Source organism: Micropterus salmoides, unplaced genomic scaffold, assembly GCF_014851395.1.
Source record: "Micropterus salmoides isolate LMB-PRFRI ecotype aquatic unplaced genomic scaffold, ASM1485139v1 Ms_hic_scaffold_1, whole genome shotgun sequence".
Taxonomy (NCBI): domain Eukaryota; kingdom Metazoa; phylum Chordata; class Actinopteri; order Centrarchiformes; family Centrarchidae; genus Micropterus; species Micropterus salmoides.
Genome location: NW_024040040.1, coordinates 54,222,758 through 54,246,953, shown reverse-complemented (window position 1 = coordinate 54,246,953; position 24,196 = coordinate 54,222,758). Strand labels below are relative to the sequence as shown.

General features: G+C 42.2%; 1 protein-coding gene across 2 annotated transcripts; it reads left to right on the top strand.

Annotated features, from left to right (window-relative positions):
* Nucleotides 1-360: 360 nt before the first annotated feature.
* Nucleotides 361-18,182, top strand: LOC119914055. 2 transcript variants are annotated; one of them, XM_038733042.1, is made up of 9 exons: nucleotides 361-725; nucleotides 5,769-5,815; nucleotides 6,277-6,404; nucleotides 7,594-7,649; nucleotides 8,431-8,645; nucleotides 10,393-10,658; nucleotides 13,127-13,246; nucleotides 13,335-13,476; nucleotides 17,102-18,182. In XM_038733042.1, exons 1-9 carry the CDS (start codon nucleotides 520-522, stop codon nucleotides 17,410-17,412), a joined length of 1,491 nt encoding a protein of 496 aa, XP_038588970.1. In that variant the 5' UTR covers nucleotides 361-519; the 3' UTR covers nucleotides 17,413-18,182. The 2 variants fall into 2 exon arrangements, with proteins under 2 accessions (XP_038588970.1, XP_038588979.1); XM_038733051.1 differs by having other exon boundaries at nucleotides 599-1,286.
* The last annotated feature ends 6,014 nt before the right edge of the window (nucleotides 18,183-24,196 follow it).

The window sequence follows — 24,196 nt, the reverse complement described above, 5'->3', positions numbered from 1 at the left end:
ATGTGGTCTTTCTTCAGACCAGAACCTCTCCTGAAATCCAGTAACCACAGCTGATCTTTAGCTGTTCAGTCTTTGTATGAACATGTAGGACCTTTAACATCATATCTATATCTGTCCATGTGTCTTTAGTTTGGTCCAGATGTTTTTAGAACATCCATATTTACAGATTTGTCCTGTAATATTTAAAAAGTAGATGAAATCTTCAAATGTGACTGAGCGGCTGGTTTTTAACAGCTTTGAGCCCTAACAGCAGTAAATCCATCATTACAGTGAGCAGTGAATATCTCTCTGTCTCTGCAGTCATGATGCGTTCAGGGACTCTCAGCACTTTATTTCCATTGTGGACTTGAAACCGTGAAACCTGCAAAGTAAACAGAGCTGATGGCCAAAGTCTCTGCAGGTCTCAGTGTGTTCACTCCAATACGTTAACATGAGAGCTGAAAGGAAGCTGGCTACGCTACACAGCCGCTCCACTTCTGGTCTGAACAGGACTGAAGTCCCTGCTGGTCTTTATACTGGATGTGCTGCATCACTGACTGGCAGCTGATGGAGATTCCGCACACCGCTACCGGCAATATTTCTCTTCAAAACAGAGACTTTTATTCATCTACTGTTCTGTGCTTCACGGAGACCTGGCTGTCTGAACTGATACCAGACTCCAAGCTGCAGCTGGCAGGCTTCAAACTGTACAGAGCGGACCGCAGAACTCTCTGGCAAAACAAAAGGTGGAGGTGTCTATTTTTATATTAACAATGGCTGATGTACCAGTGTGTCAGTGATTCAGCAGCAGTGTTCTCCTAATTTGGAATTTCTTATCATTAACTGTAAACCGTTTTACTCCGTTTTGCTTCATTCACTCCGGTCGATGTTTACATCTCGCCGCACGCCAACGTTCAGGATACTGTGTGTGGAGCAGACAAACCCGGACTCCCTTGTTATTGTTCTCGGACTTTAACAGGGGAAATCTCAGCCAAGAAAGCCCCAAATAGAGACAGTTTATTAAGTTAGCAGTGCCTATCACGCCGTCACACATGCTCCACTGGGACAGTCTGTTCACGTGATGGTCCATCTAATTCCTGCTTACAGGCAAAAACTAAAGCTGTATAAACCTGTAGTGAGGACATCAAACAAGTGGACTAGTGAAGCTGTTGAGGACCTCCAGGTATGTCTGGACTGCACTGACTGGGATGTTTTCAAGAATGCTACCAACAATCTGGATGAGTTACAGAGGCTGTGACGTCCTACATCAGCTTCTTGAGGATGGCTGCATTCCAACACAGACCAGGGTGAGTTATAACAATGACAAACCCTGGTTCACAGCTAAGCTCTGACAGCTGAGGTTGGAAAAGGAGGAGGAATTTAGGAGTGGTGACAGGGCCGGGTGCAGGGCGTTAAAGTACAGGTTTAGCAGGGAGTTGCGAGGAGCTAAACGGCTGTACGCAGAGAGACTAAAGAACCAGTTCTCTGCAAATGATGCCACTTCTTTCTGGAGGGGGTTCAGACAGATCACAAACTATAAAAACAAAGTCCTCCACTCCATAAACGATTCTCGACCAGCACATGAGCTGAACCAGTTCTACTGCCGCTTTGAGAGTCAATCGGACACCATCCCCTGTAACTCCTCCGCTCTATTTCAGCCTCAGTCCACCACTTCTTCCCCTCCCTCGTCAGAGCTGGCCAGCTCCACCCCCTCCCCTCCTCTCTCCATCACAGAGAGTGAAGTCAATGGTCTTTTCAGGAGGCAGAAACCGCACAAAGCAGCTCCCCATCCACCCTAAAGCACTGTGCTAATCAGCTGTCTCCGGTGTTCACATACATTTTTAACACCTCACTGGAGACATGCCATGTGCCAGCCTGCTTCAAAGCCTCCACCACCATCCCTGTCCCCAAGAAACCAGGTCCCAAGGACCACTGGACTAAACGACTACAGACCCGTCGCCCTGACCTCTGTGGTTATGAAGTCCTTTGAACGCCTTGTGTTGTCCCACCTAAAATCCATTACAGACCCACTCCTGGACCCCCTGCAGTTTGCCTAAAGAGCCAACAGGTCTGTAGATGATGTGTAAATTAAATAAATATAAATAAATAAGATATGTAAATTACCATATATGGAAAACCAGCTCTGTATGACATCATTAAGAGTCAAGAGTAGAGCTTTGGCCACGTTTAACATGAACATCTGACACTGTAACATTACAGATAACAACACAGAAAATATAAGAAGCCTAATAAGTCTCCTTCTGTGTGTGTGTGTGTGTGTGTGTCTTCAGTGAAGAGGACACAGACAGGTGTTCAGAAAATAGCTTAACTTCAGTCCACCAATCAGAACAGAGGACCCAGTCTTTTGATCTTTAATCAGCTAACTTACATCACCAAAGTAACCAGCTCTACAATAGAGACAGATTGGAAAATCCTTCTGAGACTTTCTGTCAAACAAACCTCCATTGAGACAAAACTATAGGTTGTATCGGCAAAATGACTGGACCAGCAGCAGAAGGCCTTTGTCAACAATGTGATATGTGTTTTGTATGGATAAAGGAGAAAAAAAAGTGAGCTCTTCTGCAAGTTAAAAAAATGGTATGTTCTGCTCTGCTCCAGAAATTTTGCCACAAATTTATGATGGCTTTCAATGGAGGACTTAGCTGTCACTCTTGTCCTTTGGAAGGGCGCTGAGCCAAATCTATAAGTCCGCGGGATTTAAAAATCCCATGTGAGGAACCACAACAAAATTTACTACTTTTCTGGTGTGAAATTATGCATGAAGAGTTAAAATTGTGGTCAAGCCACTGAGTTAAAGAGAAAAGTTTAAGACGATTTAACAAGCCTGCTACACTCTAGTGGTGATGTCACCCGCTCTAACTCAGGCAATTCATAGTTTTCAGTCACGTGACATTCACAGTACCTGGAGGGTAAAACAACAGACACAATGGCTCATGACTCCCCCGTAGAGACGCCGCAAAAGCAGTTGCATTTAGTTGGACCACCTCTCAACTTAAGAAAAAGAAAGATATGAACACAAACTGCAAGTGTTGGGCACTTCCAATCCATGTTACAGCATCCGCTGCCACATTTCTATTGTTAAAAAGCACCAGGTCCATGCCGCCGCTCGACTGCAGTAATGTTTACATTTGCCTTGTGGGGAATCCCTCACCTAACACAGCTCAGGCTTGTCTCTTTCTCGGTTAGTGCATCAGAAAGTACAACTACCATCCAGCATTTTGGCAATGCAAAAGTAAAAAACCCATACGTCAAAAGCTGTGGGACTAGTTAGCGGACAAAAAAACATGACGGAAGAATAATAAAGGATAGCAATAACATAGGCTGAGAATGGTTGCAGCATTCACACCCAATAATCTTCTTTTCTGAAGTATTTATTGTGTGTCCTTTAGAGTTTAGTAATTGTGTATTTTGAACTACATTCAAAAAATAAATTAATATTACTGTTGAATTCATGTATATTAGCAAAAATGTCATTACCACAACATGTCTTTACCGCAGCAGCTTTAGGTGTCGCAGTAAAGACCTTGTGTTGCGGTAGAGACAAATTCAAGGCAAGTTATTAAAGTGCAAATTATTAAGGCGATCGTAGATGTGACACAAATTTTTGCAACAATAGATAAGACCAAGTTTTAGCTGTAAAAAGTTTACATTTTACACACACTTGTTTTGGTTGTTGTGGATGATATTGAGGTGACTATGACATCTTAAAAAAAACTTACCTATGCTTTAGGGCCCCAATCTACCATGACCATACCTGTAGTAGAGCAAGAACCACTGATGGTTCAACCGACATGAGGGAGGAGAAAATATAATTCCAGAGAACTTTAACGATTTCCTCGCCATGGGGGAAGGTTTCTAAGAACACTAATAGTTCGCAACATAGGGGATGAGCAAACATAACAATGCTTGCAAAGCAACCTTCTAAACCATTTCTCTTGGACCTCTAAGCAAAGGTTTTTAATGAGTTTTTGTCACAGGTCTTTGAGGACCCCGATTGTGAAGCATCCTCTTTTGATGAGGATGAGACCCTTAGTGTTGACCCTCCTGTAGTTTTTCAACCACCAGCACACACGTTTCTTCCAAAAATGAAAAGTTAAGAGACAAACTTAGAAAGAAGGCGTGTGTATGGGTATGGAGACCTACTTGTATGCCTACATTGGGTTGTTCATTTTAGCAGGAGTGTAAGTCAAAATGCAAAGCAAGGTGCACTCAAACTCTCTGGTGGGCTGTAGGAAAAATAATAAGCAGTTCATGTTCTGTCAAATTAATTTTCTGGAGGTCAAAATGACCCCTAAGATAAAAGATGTTAGTAAATCTGAAGATAACAGGAGGTAACATTTACCATTAAAACTATGTCCTTACGACACAAGATGTCATTACCTCATCATTGCTTTATTTGAATTATTATTATGATATTATTAGCAAAAACACTTCAGAATCACTTAAGTAGAGATGGTTAACACATTATCATTGAAGACTTTTATTAGACTTTAAAAAAGGAATATCTCGAAAATAAATATTGCTGTAATGTAAGGACATTTTGTAAGAAAAAGTGATGAAAAACATAAAAAATAAACATAAAATGTTCCAGATTAAAATCTTAATGACACATTTTTGTGTACTTGTTTGTATGTATTACAGACTCTTAAAGTTTAAATATACTGTGTCTGTCTGTCTGTCCCTAACAGTGGCCCTGATCACTTAAGCCTAGTTCACACTACACGATTTTTAGCCCAATTTGCCGCATGGAGACCATCAGGCTATGGTCGGGAGTAAATCAGCAGTTGATTGGCGGTCGGCAGTCGTTGTGTGAACTACTCAACAACGCATCAAAACGGCTCCCCGACACATTTCTGACACATCGCCGACGTCGGCCAGATATCTAGCATGCCAAATATCTGGAGAAATATGCCGACTCGACATCCACATCCTGCCAATGAGAGCAGGCAGCTGGTGGAGCATGTTTCACTCCCCTCCAGCTCTCTGTAGCTCAGACAATCCCTGCTACCTGCATGTGCTAATCCATTCTTTCAGCCAGATTCTTTGTCTTTATAACTGCTATCTTTACAATCACAATAACCTGTTTCGTCTGTAGGTTCGCTTTTCACATTTCGTTTTCTTGAAAAAACGTGGTTTAGAGATCAACGTCGGTTGACAGAGCTGCTGTCAGCTCGTGTAGTGTGTGATCCTCTGTCACCGATCAGTCACGTAGTGTGAACACCACAACGACTTCAAGACTCCCGTCACAAGACGGCAAGTTGTGTGGTATGAACAACACGGCCATCGGTCGACACTGAAAGTCGTGTAGTCTGCACGAGCCTTTAGCTGCTCCACAGGCACAGTGGCTACCCAATGCTCCTAAGTAGGAGGTGTTAAATGCAGAAAATTAATTTCCCCTCAGAGGATCAATGAGGTATGGGGGATATTTGGGGTGTAAATATTAATATTTGGGTGCTGCATTGTAACACACAGGGCTCTGCTATATCAGAGCTTCACTCTGCCTCCTGTGCAGAACAAGTTTCTCCAAAGAAGCCAGTCTGGAGTCCTCTCATGCTGTTTGGATGTTTAACGCATTCTGCTGCTCTTACAAAGGATAAATGAAGCTTAAAAGGAGATTGTTTCATGTGAATGTACTTGTAGCTGGATTGGAAAATCCAGGTTGAGTAAAATGAAAACAGTTTGGTGTTACCAGTGTTACTTTTAGTGAAGAGACGGACACCAACTGTCTTCTTAATAGATAACTGCAGTATTTGTATTTACTCCTACAGGCTGAATGGCATAAGAATCAAGGATTCACCTGACAGACATGAAGGACGTGAGTACCGGTCCACTGGATTATTTATAAGAAATGTAAACTGAAGATTTGCTGCTGTGTGCTTCATGGCTCTGGTTAATCTCAGTAACCACAGCAGGTCTTTGGCTTTGTTCTGCTCTGCATGTTGGGAAATATGATGTCTTGTTGCTGTGTTGCCTCACTGCAGGGATGTCTTGAATCTCTGTCCTTTTTGTTTTGTGTACATTTGATTGACTCGGGATAACTTTTCATTGAACTTTTAAACGTGACTGTGCTTGGTCTTCTACATTTTGACTTTACTGGAGAGTTTTCCAGTAGATAACAACAGGAAACATGGGGTAAAGACCTGCTCCAGAGGGCCCTGGCCAGCCGTGATTTGGTTGCTGTGACAGATTTTTGAATGTTGGGTCACCAGGACTTCCAAAAGTGAGTTTGACATCTGCTTCTTCTTCTCTCCATCCGATGGCTCTGATCACCACCAGATCCGTCCACATCAAACACAAAGCTCGCTGTGTCTGAGGAGAACAAAGAGGATCAGCTATGTCCAGATGATCCAGAGAGACTGAAGCAGCAACAGCAGCTTCTGTGTGGAGAGCCTCTGAATACAAAGGTCAGTTTTTAACTTTAACATTTCATTAATTTTTCAGTAATTCTGACTCTGGTTTCTTAGATTTTCCGCCTCCAGGTTAAATATTTCTTACCTTCTAAATCCTTCTTTTCCACTCCTCTCTCTCTCTCCTCTTCTTCTTCCTCTTCCATCAGAAACCCCAAAATTTATTTCTACATCTATGAAACCACCAGCTGCTGTCCAACAGAGCTCTGCAGGCTTCACCTGTGCAGGATAATTTCCCTGAAGAATAATGATGATAATTTAGTAATTTTGACAAAAGATAATCAAGTGATGTCTCTGACTGTCTCACTCAGTCAGTGGAAAGATGTTTATCAGTCCGAAATCTTTTTAGGTAAAAAGCTTCAAATAGTCTCAGACTTTAAGAACCTTTGGATAATTATCGATTCACACCTAACCTTTAAAAACAGGTGTAAAGGGTCATCTGTACAGTCAAAGTGAACCTTAGCATCTCAAAATTCATCAGGAACCAATTCTGTGATTTTCCCCACACCTGTCATATCGTATCACCACTTGGTCCCAAGCAGGAAAAACCTTCTTAGGCTCATGCACAGTTCATAAAAAAGAAGTGGACATAAAGCCTACGAGGTATCATCACTGTCATATAATTACCAAGTACAACCTTCTGACCTTTGACCATTTTGTCTACTTTGCATAATCCTGCTTAATGTACAAAATTACCCACAATCCTGCTCTTCCCCCACTGACAGAGTTTGGTTCACTGTGCTCAGATAACATCAGGGTAACTGTGTAGTACAGCACAGGTCTGCTGGATTTGGACGGTCAGCTTTCTCCATTAGAGCTGCAGCACAATCATCCATCAGGCACTGCTCTACTCTCCAGTTTAAAATCACAACTGATGGCTGAAACATAACCAGTCATGTGACCATTAATCATAAACTACTGAACATTTCTTTTTTTGTATGATGCAATGTTTTAAATGGAAAGTGCTTTTAGAAAGTTCTGTTCTGTTGGGTTCTATAGCTACCTAGCTAACTCTGGGAGAGTCAGTGACTGTCCACTGTCCCGGTTAAATAAACAAAAGAATAAATAGTAAAGAGTGCACGTAGTAAAGTGAAGCAAGGAGGATCCTGTCTGGGAGAGTTGGGCGGCCAGTTTCTGCTCCCATCTCAACGTGTTCTGTAACTAATGTTGTGCCTTTTTATTTCAGGAGAAGTTAAGTTTCACACCTGAACTGCTGACTGAGTCTGGAAAGACTTCATACAGGTAACCAAGTCACAACATGCAGAATGCTCCATTCAGTGACTTTAACCTACGCTTCACCTCCTCTCAGCACTTTAACTGAAAGTTGGACCTTTTCAGTAGAGTTTAGCTCAGAAGGCGCCAGCATACTTCAGCAGAACTACTCTTCTGATGGTGGAACAGCTTCACAAACCCCTGGAGGCTCTGTAGGACAATCTCTTTAACTTTCTGAAAGACAATCCCACATGACTCACCTCACTCAGAGATTGGTCAGCTGTGTGGGAGGGAGCGAGAAAATAGAAAGTTTTGAACTTCTCTTTCTTTATTCGTGCTCTGTTATCTTAATATTTGATATCTGATCATCCCTCTCTGTGCTGGACAGCTTTTCCCTCCACCTGCCAGTGTGAACGTTCACAACTACTAGAAACACTTTTTGTTAAATTTACTGATAAATTAGTTATTTTCAAGCATACAGCATTTAAGATCAACTGTCATGTCAACTCCTTTCAGTGCTTACTCTTCATTTTCAACACTCATACACTTCCTCCTCCCACAGCTGCTGCTTCAGCAATTCAGATTGATCTCCAACTTTTTAAAGAATCCAGCACAGCACTTGAATTTCTTCCATAGTTTATAAAACTTACCAAAATTTGATGCTGTAATGAGCCTTCAGTGTAACACCAATCCTGTAGTGCGTATGAGGAGTAACCACCAAAAATATGCAGCCTAAATGAATCAGCCAGAAAGAGTAACAAAATATGCATCATCTCACCATATTCAACTTTCTCTTCCCTGTGTCCTGCAGGTTCAGGTGTCCTGGTCCAGGTGTGTTCCAGTGTGCTTTGACTGGACTGGTGTTTGTTGTGGCTCAGGAGGCGGAGCTGCTGTACTGGACTGTCCAATGGGATGAGAGCCTCCTCCAATCAGCCGGCAAGACGGCTGCAGGGCTGCTGTTCAGTATCAAGTGTCCTGAGAACGCTGTCTGTCAGCTCCACCTGCCACACTGTGAAACAAAGGACGGTGAGGACATTAATGTGCTTTGTGATGAAAACAACATCCATGAATGTGTTCAGTACATTTCAGGGAAATTATTTAATATCTTGTCTTTTTGGCCCAGTCCCAACCTCCAAATAAAGCCTGAGCCCTGAACCCTCACAGTCTTAGTTGAGCTCACCTGGTGAGTGATTAAGCACAAGAGGCTGCAAGGGCCCAAAATGGTATCAAGGGACATATCACGTTACCAAGACTACGCCAAACCATTTGTGGGTTCGAGACTTTTTATTTTACATTTTTTACTTTCTTCATGGCCGAGGGTTTGGGTTAGTTATTAAGTCGTTTTTAAACTGCATAATACATCTTCATCCAGGTTTTTTTACGCCAGCTTCCCAGACTAACATCATTGTGAATTATGGGTAAAGTCTGCAGACATGATGACTTTCTCAAAGTGTGCATAAAAAGCTCTGAAAGTTTGCGCATCAGCGATCTGACAGTGAGCCCTCGCGGACTCACCAGGAACGTGCCTCAAAGATTTCGGACTGTGGTGATTGGTATTCAATTAATATCTTAATACTTTGTATTCCTGTGTTTTGCCTGATGGTGGCACTAGAGGAAAGGCCTCTGGGACCATGATTGACCACAGAAGGGTTGTGGATATGCTGCAAGTCCTTTGTGGAGGAGCCAGACATGAAATAATTGTGGTTCCTTTGCTTTGTTTTTCTTAATCCTGTCCCGCCCAGCATCCTGGTATACAGTATGAAGAGCTGAATACCATGCAAGGGTTAGGGCCAGACAGATTTAGCTTTAACGAGGAGTTTTAATTTACTCCTTTTGTATTCTTTATTTATTATTTATTATATATTTATTTGTCACCAGGCCAGACAGGTGGGCAGAAATGGGGGCTATACCTGTAGTCAGTGGTTTAGAGAGTGAATAAAACCATGCCCTGTTTTATTTAAAATAATGTGAGATACTGAAACAGGGGACAAAGAGGTAATCTAAATTCCAAGCACTGGTGGTGTTGTGTAAATTAAAATGAATTAATATATGGGCTAAAGTATCTGTGTGTGGTTGAATAGTGTTAGTAAGGGCACAACAGGACACATTAGTTTTTGGGGAATTAGTACAAGGCTGTACAAGATGTTTTCCCATATCACGGGAATTTTTGATGATGATAGGAACAATGAGAATATGGTATGAAGCACTGAGCACAACTGGCCGCCACAGACTTTAAAAGCGTGGGGATGGACAGCATCTGTTCTGGCAGCTTTATTAAGTTCAAGATGCTTCAGCTGCTGTCGTAACATTAATAGCAATGGCTGGGCTACAAACTTAATTATAAACTTCAGGGATTCAGACTTCAGTATGTTTCTTAGAGCACTTCATGCTAATCGGCCCACAATTTTTCATATTTTTGTTGATACAAGTGGGAATTTTGTCAAGTTGGAGCAAGAAAAAAATTCAGGAGGTCACCAAAGTCATCAGGATAAATCACCAAGGGATCATGAATAAACTAAAAACTTTTTTTAATCTCCAGTTCTTTTGGAATGGTTAGTGGTCAGTTTATCCTCTCTAGAACACACAGAAGCCCAGACTGATGGAAAAGAGCAACACGGGAACAATCCCTCACTGGCTTCCCATCCACCAACGCTGACAGTTCAATCAATTTCTCAACCTGGGCAACAGTTATAGTCTTCAATGTTTGGACTTCCTGGAAGTACAACAGGACTAACATTGTAATGAGGTTGTTTAACGCTCTGTGTTTTCACAGCTCTGCTGCCTGATGGTCTGCTGTCTGTCGTCCACATCACTGATGATGGAATGAGCATCCTCGACCCGCAGGAGATTACAGACACTCATGTGGTTGTCAAAGTCCCTCACCTCTCTGCCTTCGGCCTAGTCTGGGATATCATTAAGAGGTTGTGGACGACACCAGTTTGCAGCCAAGTTCTGCTGTTCCTCGGACCCCCAAACCCAGAAACACAGAGGCAAAAACTCAAATTGTTTCTCCTGCCGAGCAACATCCATCTGGACGAGGTAAAGCTTCATCCTACAGCTGTCCGTTTACAGTTTTTCAACAAGTCAGGTGTCCACTGAACACTAACCAGCTGTTCTTCCCCTCGGCGTCGCCAGGTCATTTCTCTGGGGCTTTACCTCCGGATGTTTTGACTGTAGCCACAATTGTAACTCAACAACAAAAATATTTTCCATGTTAATATGCAAAAATACATTCTGTTTGAAGTTCATGTAACGTGACCCCCCCACCATTATTCAGCTTGCCTGCATTTAGAGAGAGAGACAGCGCGCATTGCTCACAGCTTCAGGACTTGTCCACAACTTGTGAATTATTAATCCAAAGATTAATTGTAATCAAAACATTTAAATATAAATGTTGTCGGTCAGTGTCTAGTTAATGTTTTATCACAAACGGTAGTAGTGAGAGAATATCATGACACCTGACGCTCTGTGTCCTGCTGTCTCTGTCCCCCACGCTCGGAGACACTACTGTTTTACTGTATCCAGGATGCTTCATTCCCTCTGAAGTGGCTGTGAGCTGCACTTTATCAGAGGTGCTGAAGTGAACATTTGTGTGGAATTGTGGTGATATTTCTGTCTGATCACAAGTGTTTTCAGTTTTGGTTTTCTTCTTCTGAAGAGCAGCGTGCTCGTCTCATCGAGTAGGGTACAGTCCCAGACGGGCTCTGTGTCTGTCAGACGGTCTAAAGGGGGTAGCCTCAGGGCTGGACTGTTAATCTGGCATACAGGGCAAATGCCCGGTGGGCCGAAGAACCTTTGGGGCCGGTGTAACGTAAATTATTTACTTATATAGCTGTTTTTTTGAAAATGGGCCAACAATGAGCCCATAAAGCATAGGTTTATACTGGCATTGGGCTGGCCCAATTGCATCTCTTACTACCAGCTGAATACTACTACTGAGTGAGAGAGTGAGACAGATACATTTCACCATTGAAGCCCTAAACAAAGAATTGGACAACATATACCAAAAACTAGAAACATATCTGCCCAGTACAGCACTGGAAAAGGTCATGGATTTCATCAAGAAAGCTCAGCTATCTCAGCACAACAAGAGCAAAGAAAGACAGACCCGGAAATTCCAAAACCTACAGTCCAGAGCGAGCTGCACTAACAAAACAGGAGAATTGTCTTGGAGGAGAAAGGACAACAACCCCACAACACTTGAAACAGACAACAGATGGGTGAAAAACCTGTCAGATAGGAACTCACCCAACCAGAGAAAGACGTTCTGGCCAAAGGATTAAACTTTTCCATTACACCACAGCAACTACCTATAGTGGACCTCATCACAGCCACAGAATCGGCCATTAGGAAAAAACAAATTAAGCGGAACAGCTCAGACTAATGGTATCTGCAGCCCTTTCTAATGCAAAGCTGCGGCTATACATGTCATCACTGGTCAGATTTGGCAGGGGTCCAGAGAAAACTACAGTCTCAACGACTCAACATTAATCTTAGTGACCTCCGATTGGCGTAACCGGGAGTCATTACCGCCGACGTGAATAACAATCTTACTGTATTTACGTTTATCCTTAGCCAGCAGTTTCAAATAAGACTCAATGTCGCCCGCTCTGGCCCCAGGGATGCACTTAACTATGGCCGCTGGCTTCGCTAACTTCACGTTTCTCAAAATGGAGCTGCCAATGATCAGAGTTGGTTTCTCAGTGGGTGTGTCGCTGAGTGGGGAAAATCTGTTAGAAACGTGAACAGGTTGATGATGCCCCGTGGACTTTGAATGCTTACGACTATTCCTCCTTCGGACAGTCACCCAGCCCCCCCTTCCTGGCTGCTCAGGAAATCCTGGGGGACGGCTACCAGAGGCTAACTCAGGCCGTTCCGCACCGACTACCGGGGACTGGCTAGCTACAGTAGCTAAAGACTGATCTACCAAGGTGCGGAGCTGGACTTCTAAATCACTGAGCCTCGCCTCCATGTCTAAAAATAAACTACACTTATTACACGTACCATTACCGCTAAAGGAGGCAGAGGAGTAACTAAACATCTGACACACCGAGCAGGAGAAAGTAGGAGAGAGAGAGGTGGAAGGAGAAGCCATCGCTAGATGCTAAGCTAAAGTTGCTAACGGCTAAGCTAAAGTACTGTAGCGTCAGCTACCAAAACTTTAGAACAACTATGAGATTGAACAGCAGTCACTAAAAGATGGAAAGAACTGTGAGTGCTTAGGCAAAATTACTGTAAAGAATAAGTGTTTAGCGAACAGTTGGCTGCTGTAATCTAACAAATGTAACTGTTATTTAGCGTGAACAGCACAACACGGTACCAACACACAAGCACCGGAAACGGAAATGAGTCGACACGCTTACCGCAGTACATCAGCAGTACCAAGTACTTAAGGGCCTACAAATCTGCTGATACTCGTATGTCTGTAACGAGATTAAATTGGCCTGCTTATTTATCAGTCGGCTTTACTGAGAATAAACCCTTAAAATGTTCTGATGTCTTGGAAGGTGAACAAACGACAGCAACAGCGACATGCTGAGAACATCGAGGTTCCTTCCACATGCATTCTCATCGCAGATGAAAGTTACACTGTCGACTGTCCTCAGGCCATCAAAATCCAGCCTAAGGTGAGCATTTTAAATAAAGGTCTCTGCTGACATGATTCATCAAACCATTGGTTTACTGTGGATGCTGTTCTGACATTTTGGTTTTCAGAATGCACCTTTTAAACTGCAATATGGACCAAATTACCACCCCACGTTTGAGATCCGCCTGCCCACAAACACAGAAGAAGTGACTATAAAGGTCCAAGACCAAAGAAAGACGGAGGTCTGGGAGCATGCAGTTGATCTGAAAGGTAAAGTCTTCATCCACCTGCACAGGGTGCGAATTATACAGTGACATCTGGGGGGGTTAACTGTGTTTCCAGGTCAAAAAGAAAACCCAGTACAGCGCAGGCGCGTGCTTAAGTAAACTAAAATCTTACAATGCTTACAACTAATGTGTGCACTCTGTAGATGATGATGAATCAAATATTATACCAGTTGATACCACATGACAACTTTTGTAGTCAGGGGTCACCTAGTATTCTAGAGCAAAACTGGCAGAAAGTCAGACCCACACAATGCTGAACCAGAACAAGACTGCATTATCATCTCTAATTCCTAATTCTTATCATTTCAAGTGTTGACTGTGAATGTTGACATGTTGACTGTGAATGCAACGTATTCCTAATCTGGGTTAAAGAAAGCAGTTGTCATACATTGTTGGGGAATTGGGAAGTTTTGGGTCTCTGTAAATAATATTAACCAGAGTGCAACAAGATGACTTTTGGAATGAAACTGAATACATTTGAAATAACAAACCTGGATGATTTTAACCTTTTCCCAGCCAGGTAAAACTCCTGAATTCCAGAGTGAAAACAAGTGACTGCTTAGTCTTTTGTTAAAATACCCACAAAAGACTTAAAATTAACTAATAAACTCTGTATTGAAGTCAAAATGGATATCTTTAATAATTAATCTTCAATTTCACTGCTCATGCCTAAGCACCAGTGTAAGCTGACAATTACATAAAATATGAGATGAGATAACCATGGTCATACACTGGACTTGGTTTTTACCCTGGGTTTCAGCATTTCCTCTGTGGAATTAGTGGACATGACCATATCTGACCACAGATGTATTGTTTTTAGATGCGATTCGCCTGTTACTCATGCCGCCTCACCAAGCTCTGTGTGTTCTCGCATCTTTAGTTTTGCGCATTCTTTCAGAGCCAAAGCCAACACCTGTCTGATTCCAACACCAACAATCTGGTCGATCACTTCAATCATATCTGCTTGTCGTCACTAAATATTACTGCTCCTCTAAAGGTTAGGCCTACGTTCTGTTGGGCCCCATTTGACCTCTGTTTTCAACAGCTCCCTATCTACTGGTTGTGTCCCTGATTATTTTAAAACGGCTTGCGTGAACCCACTTTTAAAGAAACCTGGTTTAGATCCCTCCCTCCCACATAATTTTAGACCAATTTCAAAACTGCCTTTTATTGCAAAGATTCTAGAAAGAATTGTATCCAAACAGCTGCTCACTGTACTGGAAAATAACAAAATATTTGAAAAGTTTCAGTCTGGTTTCAGGAAGTACCACAGCACTGAGACTGCCCTGCTTAAAGTCACCAATGACCTTTTAATGTCTGCTGATGAAGGCATGTGCTCAGTCCTGGTACTCCTGGACCTTAGCACTGCTTTTGACACCACTGATCACAACATCTTGTTAGACAAACTGAGGCACTGGGTGGGGATCTCTGGTACTGCCCTAGAATGGTTTTCATCCTACCTGTCAAACAGGAAGTTTTGCGTGTCTGCAAACAACTATGTCTCCTCATTCTGTCCAGTTAAATATGGTGTGCCTCAGGGGTCGGTCTTAGGACCCATTTTCTTTTCCTTGTATCTGCTTCCCCTTGGACATATTATCCATAAACATGGTATTTCTTTTCATAGTACTAATGACACACAAATATACTTGCCCGTCAGATCCACAGACCCTGGAATGCTGAGTTCACTTAACAACTGCCTTTGTGAAGTTAACAAAATGGATGTCAAATAATTTCCTCCAGCTGAACTCTAACAAAACAGAAATCCTGGCCATTGGGTTCCAGCAGATGGCAAAACAAATACTGCCATCTGCTGCTTCCCTAGTAAATCACATGAAGCCCGTGGCAAAGAACCTTGGTGTTTGGTTTGATAGTAATTTAAATTTCGAGCAGCACACCACAAAGCTTGTTCAAGTGTTCATGTTTTTATCAACTTAGATCGAATTTTTGCTATATTTCTATGTTAACTTTTAAGGACACCGAGACCATTTTACACGCCTTCATCTCATCATGCCTGGATTACTGCAACAGCCTTTTCACCTGTTTAACCCAAAAATCTATTGATCGACTCCAGACTGTCCAGAACTCAGCTGCCAGGCTTTTAACCAGAACAAAGAAATATGACCACATTACTCCTATTTTAGCTTCATTACACTGGCTCCCAGTATGTTTTAGAATTGACTTTAAAATTCTATTGATCACTTTTAAAACTCTTCATGGCCTCTCGCCTTGTTATATTTCTGACCTTTTAGTCCCATACACACCAGCACGTACCTTGAGATCCTCGGGCAGAGGTCTGTTGTCTGTTCCAGAGTCTCGACTGAAAACTAAAGGGGACAGAGCGTTTGCTCTCAGGGCCCCGAGGCTCTGGAACAGCCTGCCCGAGGAAATCAGGTTGGCTGAGTCAGTGAACTCTTTTAAGTCCCTTCTTAAAACATACTTTTAGAGCAGAGCCTTTCCCAATCTTATCTGACTTTATTTTATCCCTTTTATTTTATTCTATTTTACTAATTTTATATTTATCTTAAAAGTGTATTTTAGTCTTTTCAATGTTTTCATGCTTTTATCTTGTATTGTTTTTGTATTATTGTCTCTTGGGTATTATTGTCTTTACACTTGTTAAAGCACTTTGTAACTTGTTTTTGAAAAGTGCTCTACAAATAAAGATTATTATTATTATCCAACGAAGGTTAAAATCAAGAGCAACTGGACTTGGTTGAAGATACTGGAAGACGTTTCGTCCCTCATCCAAAGGACTTCTTCAGTTCTGAACTGAAGAAATCCTTTGGATGAGGGAACTAAATAGCTAACTGACAGTGTCTCCATCAGCATGTGATGCACTGGACTGGAGCAGCTGCTGCAAGTGATGTGGGCAGAAAATGGTATGGTCCATTTGTCTGAAATTGTATTTGAAGATTCTTCAATATGAGGCATGAGTATGGGAAATATATTGTATTATTCACAATTACAGATAAGAAAGACCCCACTGGACTGTTGTTTTTGCCTCTTTTTGGTGAGGTCCAAGCCTTGTTTAGGGGGGTCAGCTTCCTGTTCTGGTTCACTCTCAGCACTCTCAGAGCATCGTTTCAGAGAAGAAGCTGTAAAAAGACACTGTAAACTTCCTGAGTGAAACAGAGTTTGTGTGCTTTGGTATACCCCGGGCTCTGAATGTAGTTGGCAGTTGAACTGACCCTTTAAACACTCAAAATTGTTGTATACATTTCATTCAGTCCATTTAATTTCTAAACGTTTGTTCAAACAGAAAGCAGCTGTATGGACTATTTGTGTTCATTGTTAGTTGTAAGCTAGTTAGCAACAGATGCCACAACTAAGTTTGTGTTTGTGTTGAGTTGGGCCTCTGAATGATCTCTGAACTCTGCAGAAGAAGAAAGAAGACATACTTTTAACTCCACTTCTTTCTCTTATTTCCCTCCAGTGTCTCTGCTGTTTCCTCTCTGGATGTTGATTGAGCTTCAGGATCAGCCTGAGTTTGTTTGCATCAGGCTGCACTTGGAGAATTTGTGTCTAACATTCATTTGAATAATCTGCTTTGCTTTCTGAGCGAACACACAGTCACAGGTCTGTTTTACTGAACTCTTTGTTCTGCTTAGATCCAGCTGTACGTGAAGAGAATCCAGCGAGGCCTCAGAGTGGCTCCCCACGGAGCAGGTTGGCATCAGTTCGGTCCCAGTTTGTAGATTCAGTGTCTGAACCTGTTCTGAACCAGCTGCTGGATCGGCTTTTGCAACGGGGCATAATAAATCAAGAAGAAATGGATTCAACCAGAACCAGAACCAGGGCTGACGGGGCTCGAGCGGTGATTGACATGGTGCGAAACAAAGGAACAGAAGCCAGTTCAGCTCTGATTGAGGACTTCAGGAAGTTGGATCCACACTGTTCCAGAAATCTGAATCTGAGCTGAAGCAGAACTGAGACTCTGCAAATGAAACAAGAAGACATGGACGTCAGTTAACTGTGTAAAAATACACATGTTAAAGGATTTATCACTTAACAAAATACAAATTGGGTGAAAAGAATAAAAATCTATTTCAAATCAATATTTGGTGTGACCAAACTTTGCCTTCAAATGGGATCAGTAAATGTAAATCGGTAAACTTTCACAGTGAGGGACTTTTTAGGCACATTGTCAGGTGTAAGATTAAACAGGTGCTAATGATCATAAATTCAATATGTATGTTGAAACACAATCATTACGTGAGAAACAGCTGTGTGGGAGGAATACAACAGGTGAGGAACAGCTAAACTCAGCTAACAAGGTGCTGAATACAGTTTCCTGTCAGGCAAACCTCAGAGCAAGACTGAACACAGCAACAAGACACAAGCAAGGTCTCTACCAGGGATACATTTCAAGCAGACAGGGGTTTCCAGATGTGCTGTCCAAGCTCTTTTGAAGAAGCACAAAGAAACAGGCAGTGCTGAGGACTGTAGATGCAGTAGTTGTCCAAAGAAACTTACTGCAGCAGATGAAAGACACACCATGCTTACTTCCCTTCACAGTCAGAAGACGTCCAGCAGTGCTTGATACTTTTTTGTGTGGTGGGTTTTACAGTTTGTTTTACATATTTGTATTATATTTAATGTCTTTTGTGTTTTATGTTCAGAGTCCCTGCAGGCTTTTCTCTCTTTGGAAAAACAAAATTGACATGATCAATAAATGAGCCTTAAATCGTGGTTTAATCTCTTTATGCATGTAACACCTGAATTTTACTCAATAGCAAACTGGTGTAAAGTTTCTCTGTTTTTTTTTCTGACTTTTAATAAAACTTGTCCAGAGTAAGTCTAACTTAATCCACATCAAAAATCCATTTTTAGTTCAATCTAAGCAGAGCGGAAATGATGGAGCAGCAGTTGACACTGAGCTGGGTTTAGAGAAAATTCAAGTTTAAAGAAATGTTGAAGATCCATCTTGTTTAGACACCAGAACACTGAATCAGTCTGATGGAAATCTGGGCTTCCTTAAAATAATATTTCTCTCTCATGTTTCTTATCTTTGTGTGTTTCCTCTGGTTCCCCGGCCTTCATCAGTCCTGACAGCATCATGTTCACCAGGGTTTGTCTTCTGGACTCAACTTGTCTTCTGTTGCAAGTCAATAAAGACTTTTGTAGTGATAAATTTAACACAATGGATGTTTTTGGGTGAAATCAGTGACATAAACTGGCGGCTGGTTCTCAGTAAAACCAGACAGCAGCATGTTGATGAACTTCTGCCTGTCAGAAATCTTTAAACAGCAACTTTTCTTTGAGAACTCAGCAAAAGAAAAGCATCTTTCACTTTGACTAGACTTTTGTTTTCAGCGGACTGAGTGCTGCCCTGATACACTCATGTACTTGTACTTGCAGTATATCCTCCAGGCTGAGTACCCAGAAAGCCTGAAGTTTTCTAAAATCAATCAGTTTAAACAGCACATCAGATATAAAGTTAAAATGTCCAATCACAAATGATGGAGTCAAATATCTTTCTTTTAACATCAGCACACGTTTTTATTGGAAACTCAGCAGCTAAAATAAAAATCCTTCAGATGATTTGCAGAGTTTTTCTCTCCAGTGATGCTACCAGACACACAGCGTCCAGAATGAGAGAAATATCTGGATTCTTCCTGAGAGCTTCTTCAATCTTCAGCTGCTCTTTGTTCAGTGTTGGACTCTGGTAGTAAGTGCTGCTTCAACGACGCCAAGAAACCTCAAACTGCCCTGAAGGTTTGGAAGAACTTCTTTGTTTATATCTGTTCACATATGTCTGCAAACGAGCCTCGTAGTGAGACAAAGGGGGTCCGTGTAGACCGCCATGGTCCCTCTGGAGACGCCTCACTTGTATGAAAACCTCTTCCTGTTAACATCAGCACACATTTTACTTTCTCCAGTGATTGTTGCCAGAGATACGCAGCATCGATAATGACAGATCCATCTGTGTTCTTTAGGAGAGCTTCTTGGATTTCAGTTCTCTGTTCAGTGTTGGGTTCCGCTAAAAGATCGGTGAGCGTCGCTTCGACGACACCAAGAATCTCCTCAGGTTCTGGATGAAGATCTAGAGCGGTGTCTAAAACTGCCGTTAGTGTTTTTAAGACCTTCTTTGTTCAGATCTTTTCACGTCTGTAAAACTATCTGGCAGTAAAACAAAGGGGCTCCATATAGACGACTCTTCCGTCTCTGGCTCCATGTTTAATGTGACAGGTGAGATTTTCAATCCTCAAACATGTGGCTGCTTTCTAAATGTTGCCAGCTTGTGGCGGTGGAGGCTGTGACAGATGCACTGTAGGTTCATCAGCTTCCTCCATCGTCTCATGAGCTTTGTCCTCTTGTTCATCAGAGCTGATTCCCGCATCCTCCTCTTCTGCTTCTTGTGTCGGGAATGTGAGCTTTAGTTTGTTGCTGTCAGACATCCGGCCTGGATTTTCTTTGTCCTCGTCACTAATGAATCCCCTTCTTGTTGACTCCTCATCTTGTGCTGGTGCGTGTAGGGCTTCATCAAACTGTTCTGTTCCCAACATGGTAGAAACTTAGACACTGAAGTTAAACCCAGATGATGAACTTTCATCCCAGCAGTAGTCACCTTGTTCCAGTTTCTGCAGACAGCTGTACCTGATGGTGGAGACTTGACAGCAGATGGTTGACGGTCCAATGCTGCAGCATCCATGACTGAGAGGTTTGGAGGTGACGCTGAACAAAGTAGTCATTTAAATCCCGGCCTTGTAGTTTAAAGTGGATCTCTGAGTGTTTTCCTTCTACTGCATTTTATCAGCTCGCTGTGAAGTTTGACTTTTGTGTTCAAATGCAGGAAGTCCAACATGTTGCTGCTTATCTGACAGATGGAAACATGCTGACATCAACATATGGGCCTAGGATGGAGAAAAGTCCTGAGGAGAGCGAGAGCCTGTAAAAGCTCATCAGGTGTGCTGTTGTAATGACAGCTACAGGTCGCTGCTGAGACTCTCTTCTGGCTTTGTCCTGCTGAAGGTCCATGTCTACTACAGATCAGATCCTGTCACTTCTCCAGGGTTTAAACGCCGTCCAGAACCACCAGTTAAATCATCACAGTGAAGATTTGATTGCCCACCTCCACCTGTGATGTTCATCAGGTCTGAAGGAGCTTTGAGTCCTCTATGGGTGAGCAGCTGGTCCAACATGCAGCTGCTGGGCTTTAACTGGAAGACACATCAGCCCAGTTTGAGCTTCCCTTCATTGGCTTCCCACTGCCTCCAGAATCCAGCTCAGGTTCGATTAATCACTTATATATAATAAATAATTAATCACTTCCGAGGCTTTAAATGGATCAGCTCCAAGCTCTCTCTGACCTGCTGACCCCAGAATACAAGGACGCCCGCTGAGCTCGGCTCTTCTCACAGCTCCTCAGTCTGGATCTGCGAATCTTGCTGTCACGCCACCTGAACTGTGGAACGAGCTGCTGTTCACAGTCTGTATCGCTGCTTCTGGATTTTCTTTGAAACGTCAGATAAAAACTCTCCCAGCAGACGGCAGCTTACGGTCATGTGAACTCTGTTCCATGTAGCTCCGTGACGGTAACTCTGAGAAAAAGTCCTGAAGGTTCACAGCAGATGTTTGGTCAGATCCAGAATCACGCTGATTGATCCTGTGATCAGATCCTTCCTGATTTAAACCATCATGTGTCCAGTTTCAGACCAGTTTCACACTGCCATTGATTTCCCTTCTTGTACGGCTGCTTCTGTTTAGTTCAGTCAAAAAAAGGCTTTATAGAAAAACAGATTTCTCAAAGTCTGAAAAAAGTATAATTTGGTATCCGAGCCGCCGCTCAGGTGTTGGACCTGCATTAGTAGTGAAAACGTCAGAGCCAGCCAGCGCTACACGAAGCCATCGGACAGGTTGCTGCTGGGAGTGAGTCCTACCTCCTGGATGATGTGGGCTCCTCTGGGATGTTTCAGGTCCACAGAAATCCTCTGAAATCAGCAGAGGCTCGTTATTAACACTGTGAGAACAACATGAGGCTGAACCTGAGTTTACTGACAGGATGCTAAAGAAGGAATCACAGCTTTTACATTCATCTCCTTCCTTCTTGGTTTCACTTCATTTCTCTGAAGATGAAGCTGCAGAGACTCCAAACACTCGTCAGCTTTATGTTGTTGTCACATTCATGTTGTTGCAGTGAGTTGTTGTACAGTAAAGGTTTTAAATACATTTTACATTCACGGGCCTTTATTCAAGAGCTGCTGGGAAACTTCATCCGGAGTCTGGACACACGTTACAGAGTCTCTCTAAAAACACAACCTAAGATTCAAAGCACAAAGTGACTGAGATCATTTCTAAGCAGGCAGAATATTAATGTGAGTAAAAAGCAGCATCCAGGACTCCATTATACTACACTGGCAGGTATTTAAAAGCTGCAGCACAGAGGCTCAGAATACAAGAGCCACACAGAATGACATGAATATTAATGTTGATAGAAATCTGGAGTCAATAATAACATGCTGCTGCTTTATTAGACACTAAGTGAAACATGCAGAATCTAAAATACATACATCACTCTGACATTACTTTCATATATGTAGAGGAGCAGCAGAGCTGGACAAAAATACTGTATTAACATTAGTATTATCAGCTAAATGTACTTAAAGTGTCAAAGTAAAAGTACTCATTATGCAGAACGCCTTCTTTCACAGAGTTATATTATTATAGAATATTATATTACTCTGTTTGTGTCACTAACAAATACATGTAAGAGTATTTTAATGCTGCCGTTTCAGATACTTTGTGTACTACGAGGTACATTAGTAGTAAAGTACTCCATCGTATTATAGAAGCACATCATGTGTGTTTTTATGTCAAAGTAAGTGTAAGTGTCAAATAAATGTAGCGCAGTGAAGAGTTACGTGTACTTGTACTGCAGTACATTTCCCTCTGAAGTGAAGTACAAGTACGTCAACAGTGTACTTGAGCGCAGTACTTGAGTAAATGTGCTGCATCAGTGCGAACAGCAGGATGATCCAAACATAACAACAGAGAGTGGAGCAGTGCAGCTTCAGGAAGCGCTGACATCATTATTAATATTAATATGTTGAGAATCAATTCTGATGTTTGAGTAGCAGCTAAACAAGGTAACTGCTGAGCAACACAAAGGGAAGAACCAGTAACGTTTACCAGTATGACCAGTGGAGAACAACACATCTACATATCCTGACACTGGGACTCTCAATGGCTCGGGTAAGTGGGGCCAAACCTGGTCCAATCAGTACTGGCTTAGATAGTATTGATCAGGTTCAATGCCACTTTACTGAGTGAAGCAGCTAAAGATGGTGAAACTCTTTGAGCCTGTTGCTGTTTGCTCACAATAATTCACCATTAACAGCTTCTTCTGAACCTCCGACAGCTTTGTTGCCTCACTGTGTCTTATCAATGAGTGTGATTGGAAGTTATTGACTGAAAGGATTCCTGGGAAATAACTGGCTGTTAATGTTTCTCACACACAATCATTGATCCCTTATTTCATCTTTATTTAGAGAGATTTGTGGAGAAACCGGCCGATAAACATGATGCTGATTATGAGCTGGGATTATTTGGCCTGTTCACATTTTAATCAGCAGTTAGAAAGCTCTTTATATACATTGATATATTGATATATTGATATATTGCTAAATAATTGTAAGAGGAAGAAGCCTGAAACTTTCCAGTGAGCAGCTAGCTTAACAAACCTGAATTAGACTTTGACCAACAAAGCTAATTAAAGTTTCTGGAGCCAGTTAATGTGAGAAATGTGAGTCCTGCCAGCGCAGTGACACATTTAACAAAGTTTAAAACGTGTCCGCTCACTTTTCACACTTCTTTTATCAGGTGAGGAACAACACTTTCAAAGTAAAGGTCCGGATGAAGGAAAGAATCTGGACTTTCACAACTCTTCTGATAACTTTTGCTCCAAGTCTCATTTTTCTTCTTTGTCCTCATCAAAACAAAGATGGCAGCTGGGCAGCTCCTTACTCAATGTGGAAGACATGAACCAAGATCAGAAAGTTAGATTTCTCTCTTAATGTTCCTGTCAGCTCTTTTCTTTCCACACAACAACATGTTTACTGTTTATTGTTTATTTGTTTCATGTAAAATAAACAAAGAGACTCTGATGTTGTCGTCTTTGTCTTATAATGAAGATGTTTAGAAGCCAAATAATAAAACATAATCAGATCTTTAACTTAAATCAAAGATCTGAATACAACAATGTAAAAAGAATTAATTTCAAATTCAAATCTTAATTAAAGAACATCTCGGGTTACGTATGTAACCCTGGTTCCCCGAGAAGGGGAACGAGACACTGCGTCGGTTACGACACTATGGGAACGCCTCTAGGCGAAGCAGGTCTGAACGTGAATGAAATCACTCCAATCCTATTGGCTTGTTGCTAGAACGGTAAGGTGTGACGGAATAACCGGAGGAGTATAAAGCACACCTGTACACACTCATCATTAGCTTAACTATGAAGCAGGCGCTTCAGGCGGGGAGAGAGGTGCGGCGGGCCGACGCAGTGTCTCGTTCCCCTTCTCGGGGAACCAGGGTTACATACGTAACCCGAGACGTTCCCCTTCGAGGGAACTCGAACTGCGTCGGTTACGACACTATGGGAACGAGATACCCACTAAACCGTGCCGAAAACCCCGCCTGCCCCTGTGTGCAATAAAGTGGCACAACTAAGAGGAGAGCGCACGAGTGCCAGGTGCCGAAGGAAG

What these genes read in the sequence shown, in the direction of transcription:
- LOC119914055 (XM_038733042.1), top strand. Translation starts at nt 520, where the DNA reads ATGTGCTGCATCACTGACTGGCAGCTGATGGAGATTCCGCACACCGCT. An exon ending in ACTCTCTGGCAAAACAAAAG is followed by an intron (nt 726 to 5,768) that starts GTGGAGGTGTCT and finishes TTACTCCTACAG; the next exon opens with GCTGAATGGCATAAGAATCA. An exon ending in ACCTGACAGACATGAAGGAC is followed by an intron (nt 5,816 to 6,276) that starts GTGAGTACCGGT and finishes GATCACCACCAG; the next exon opens with ATCCGTCCACATCAAACACA.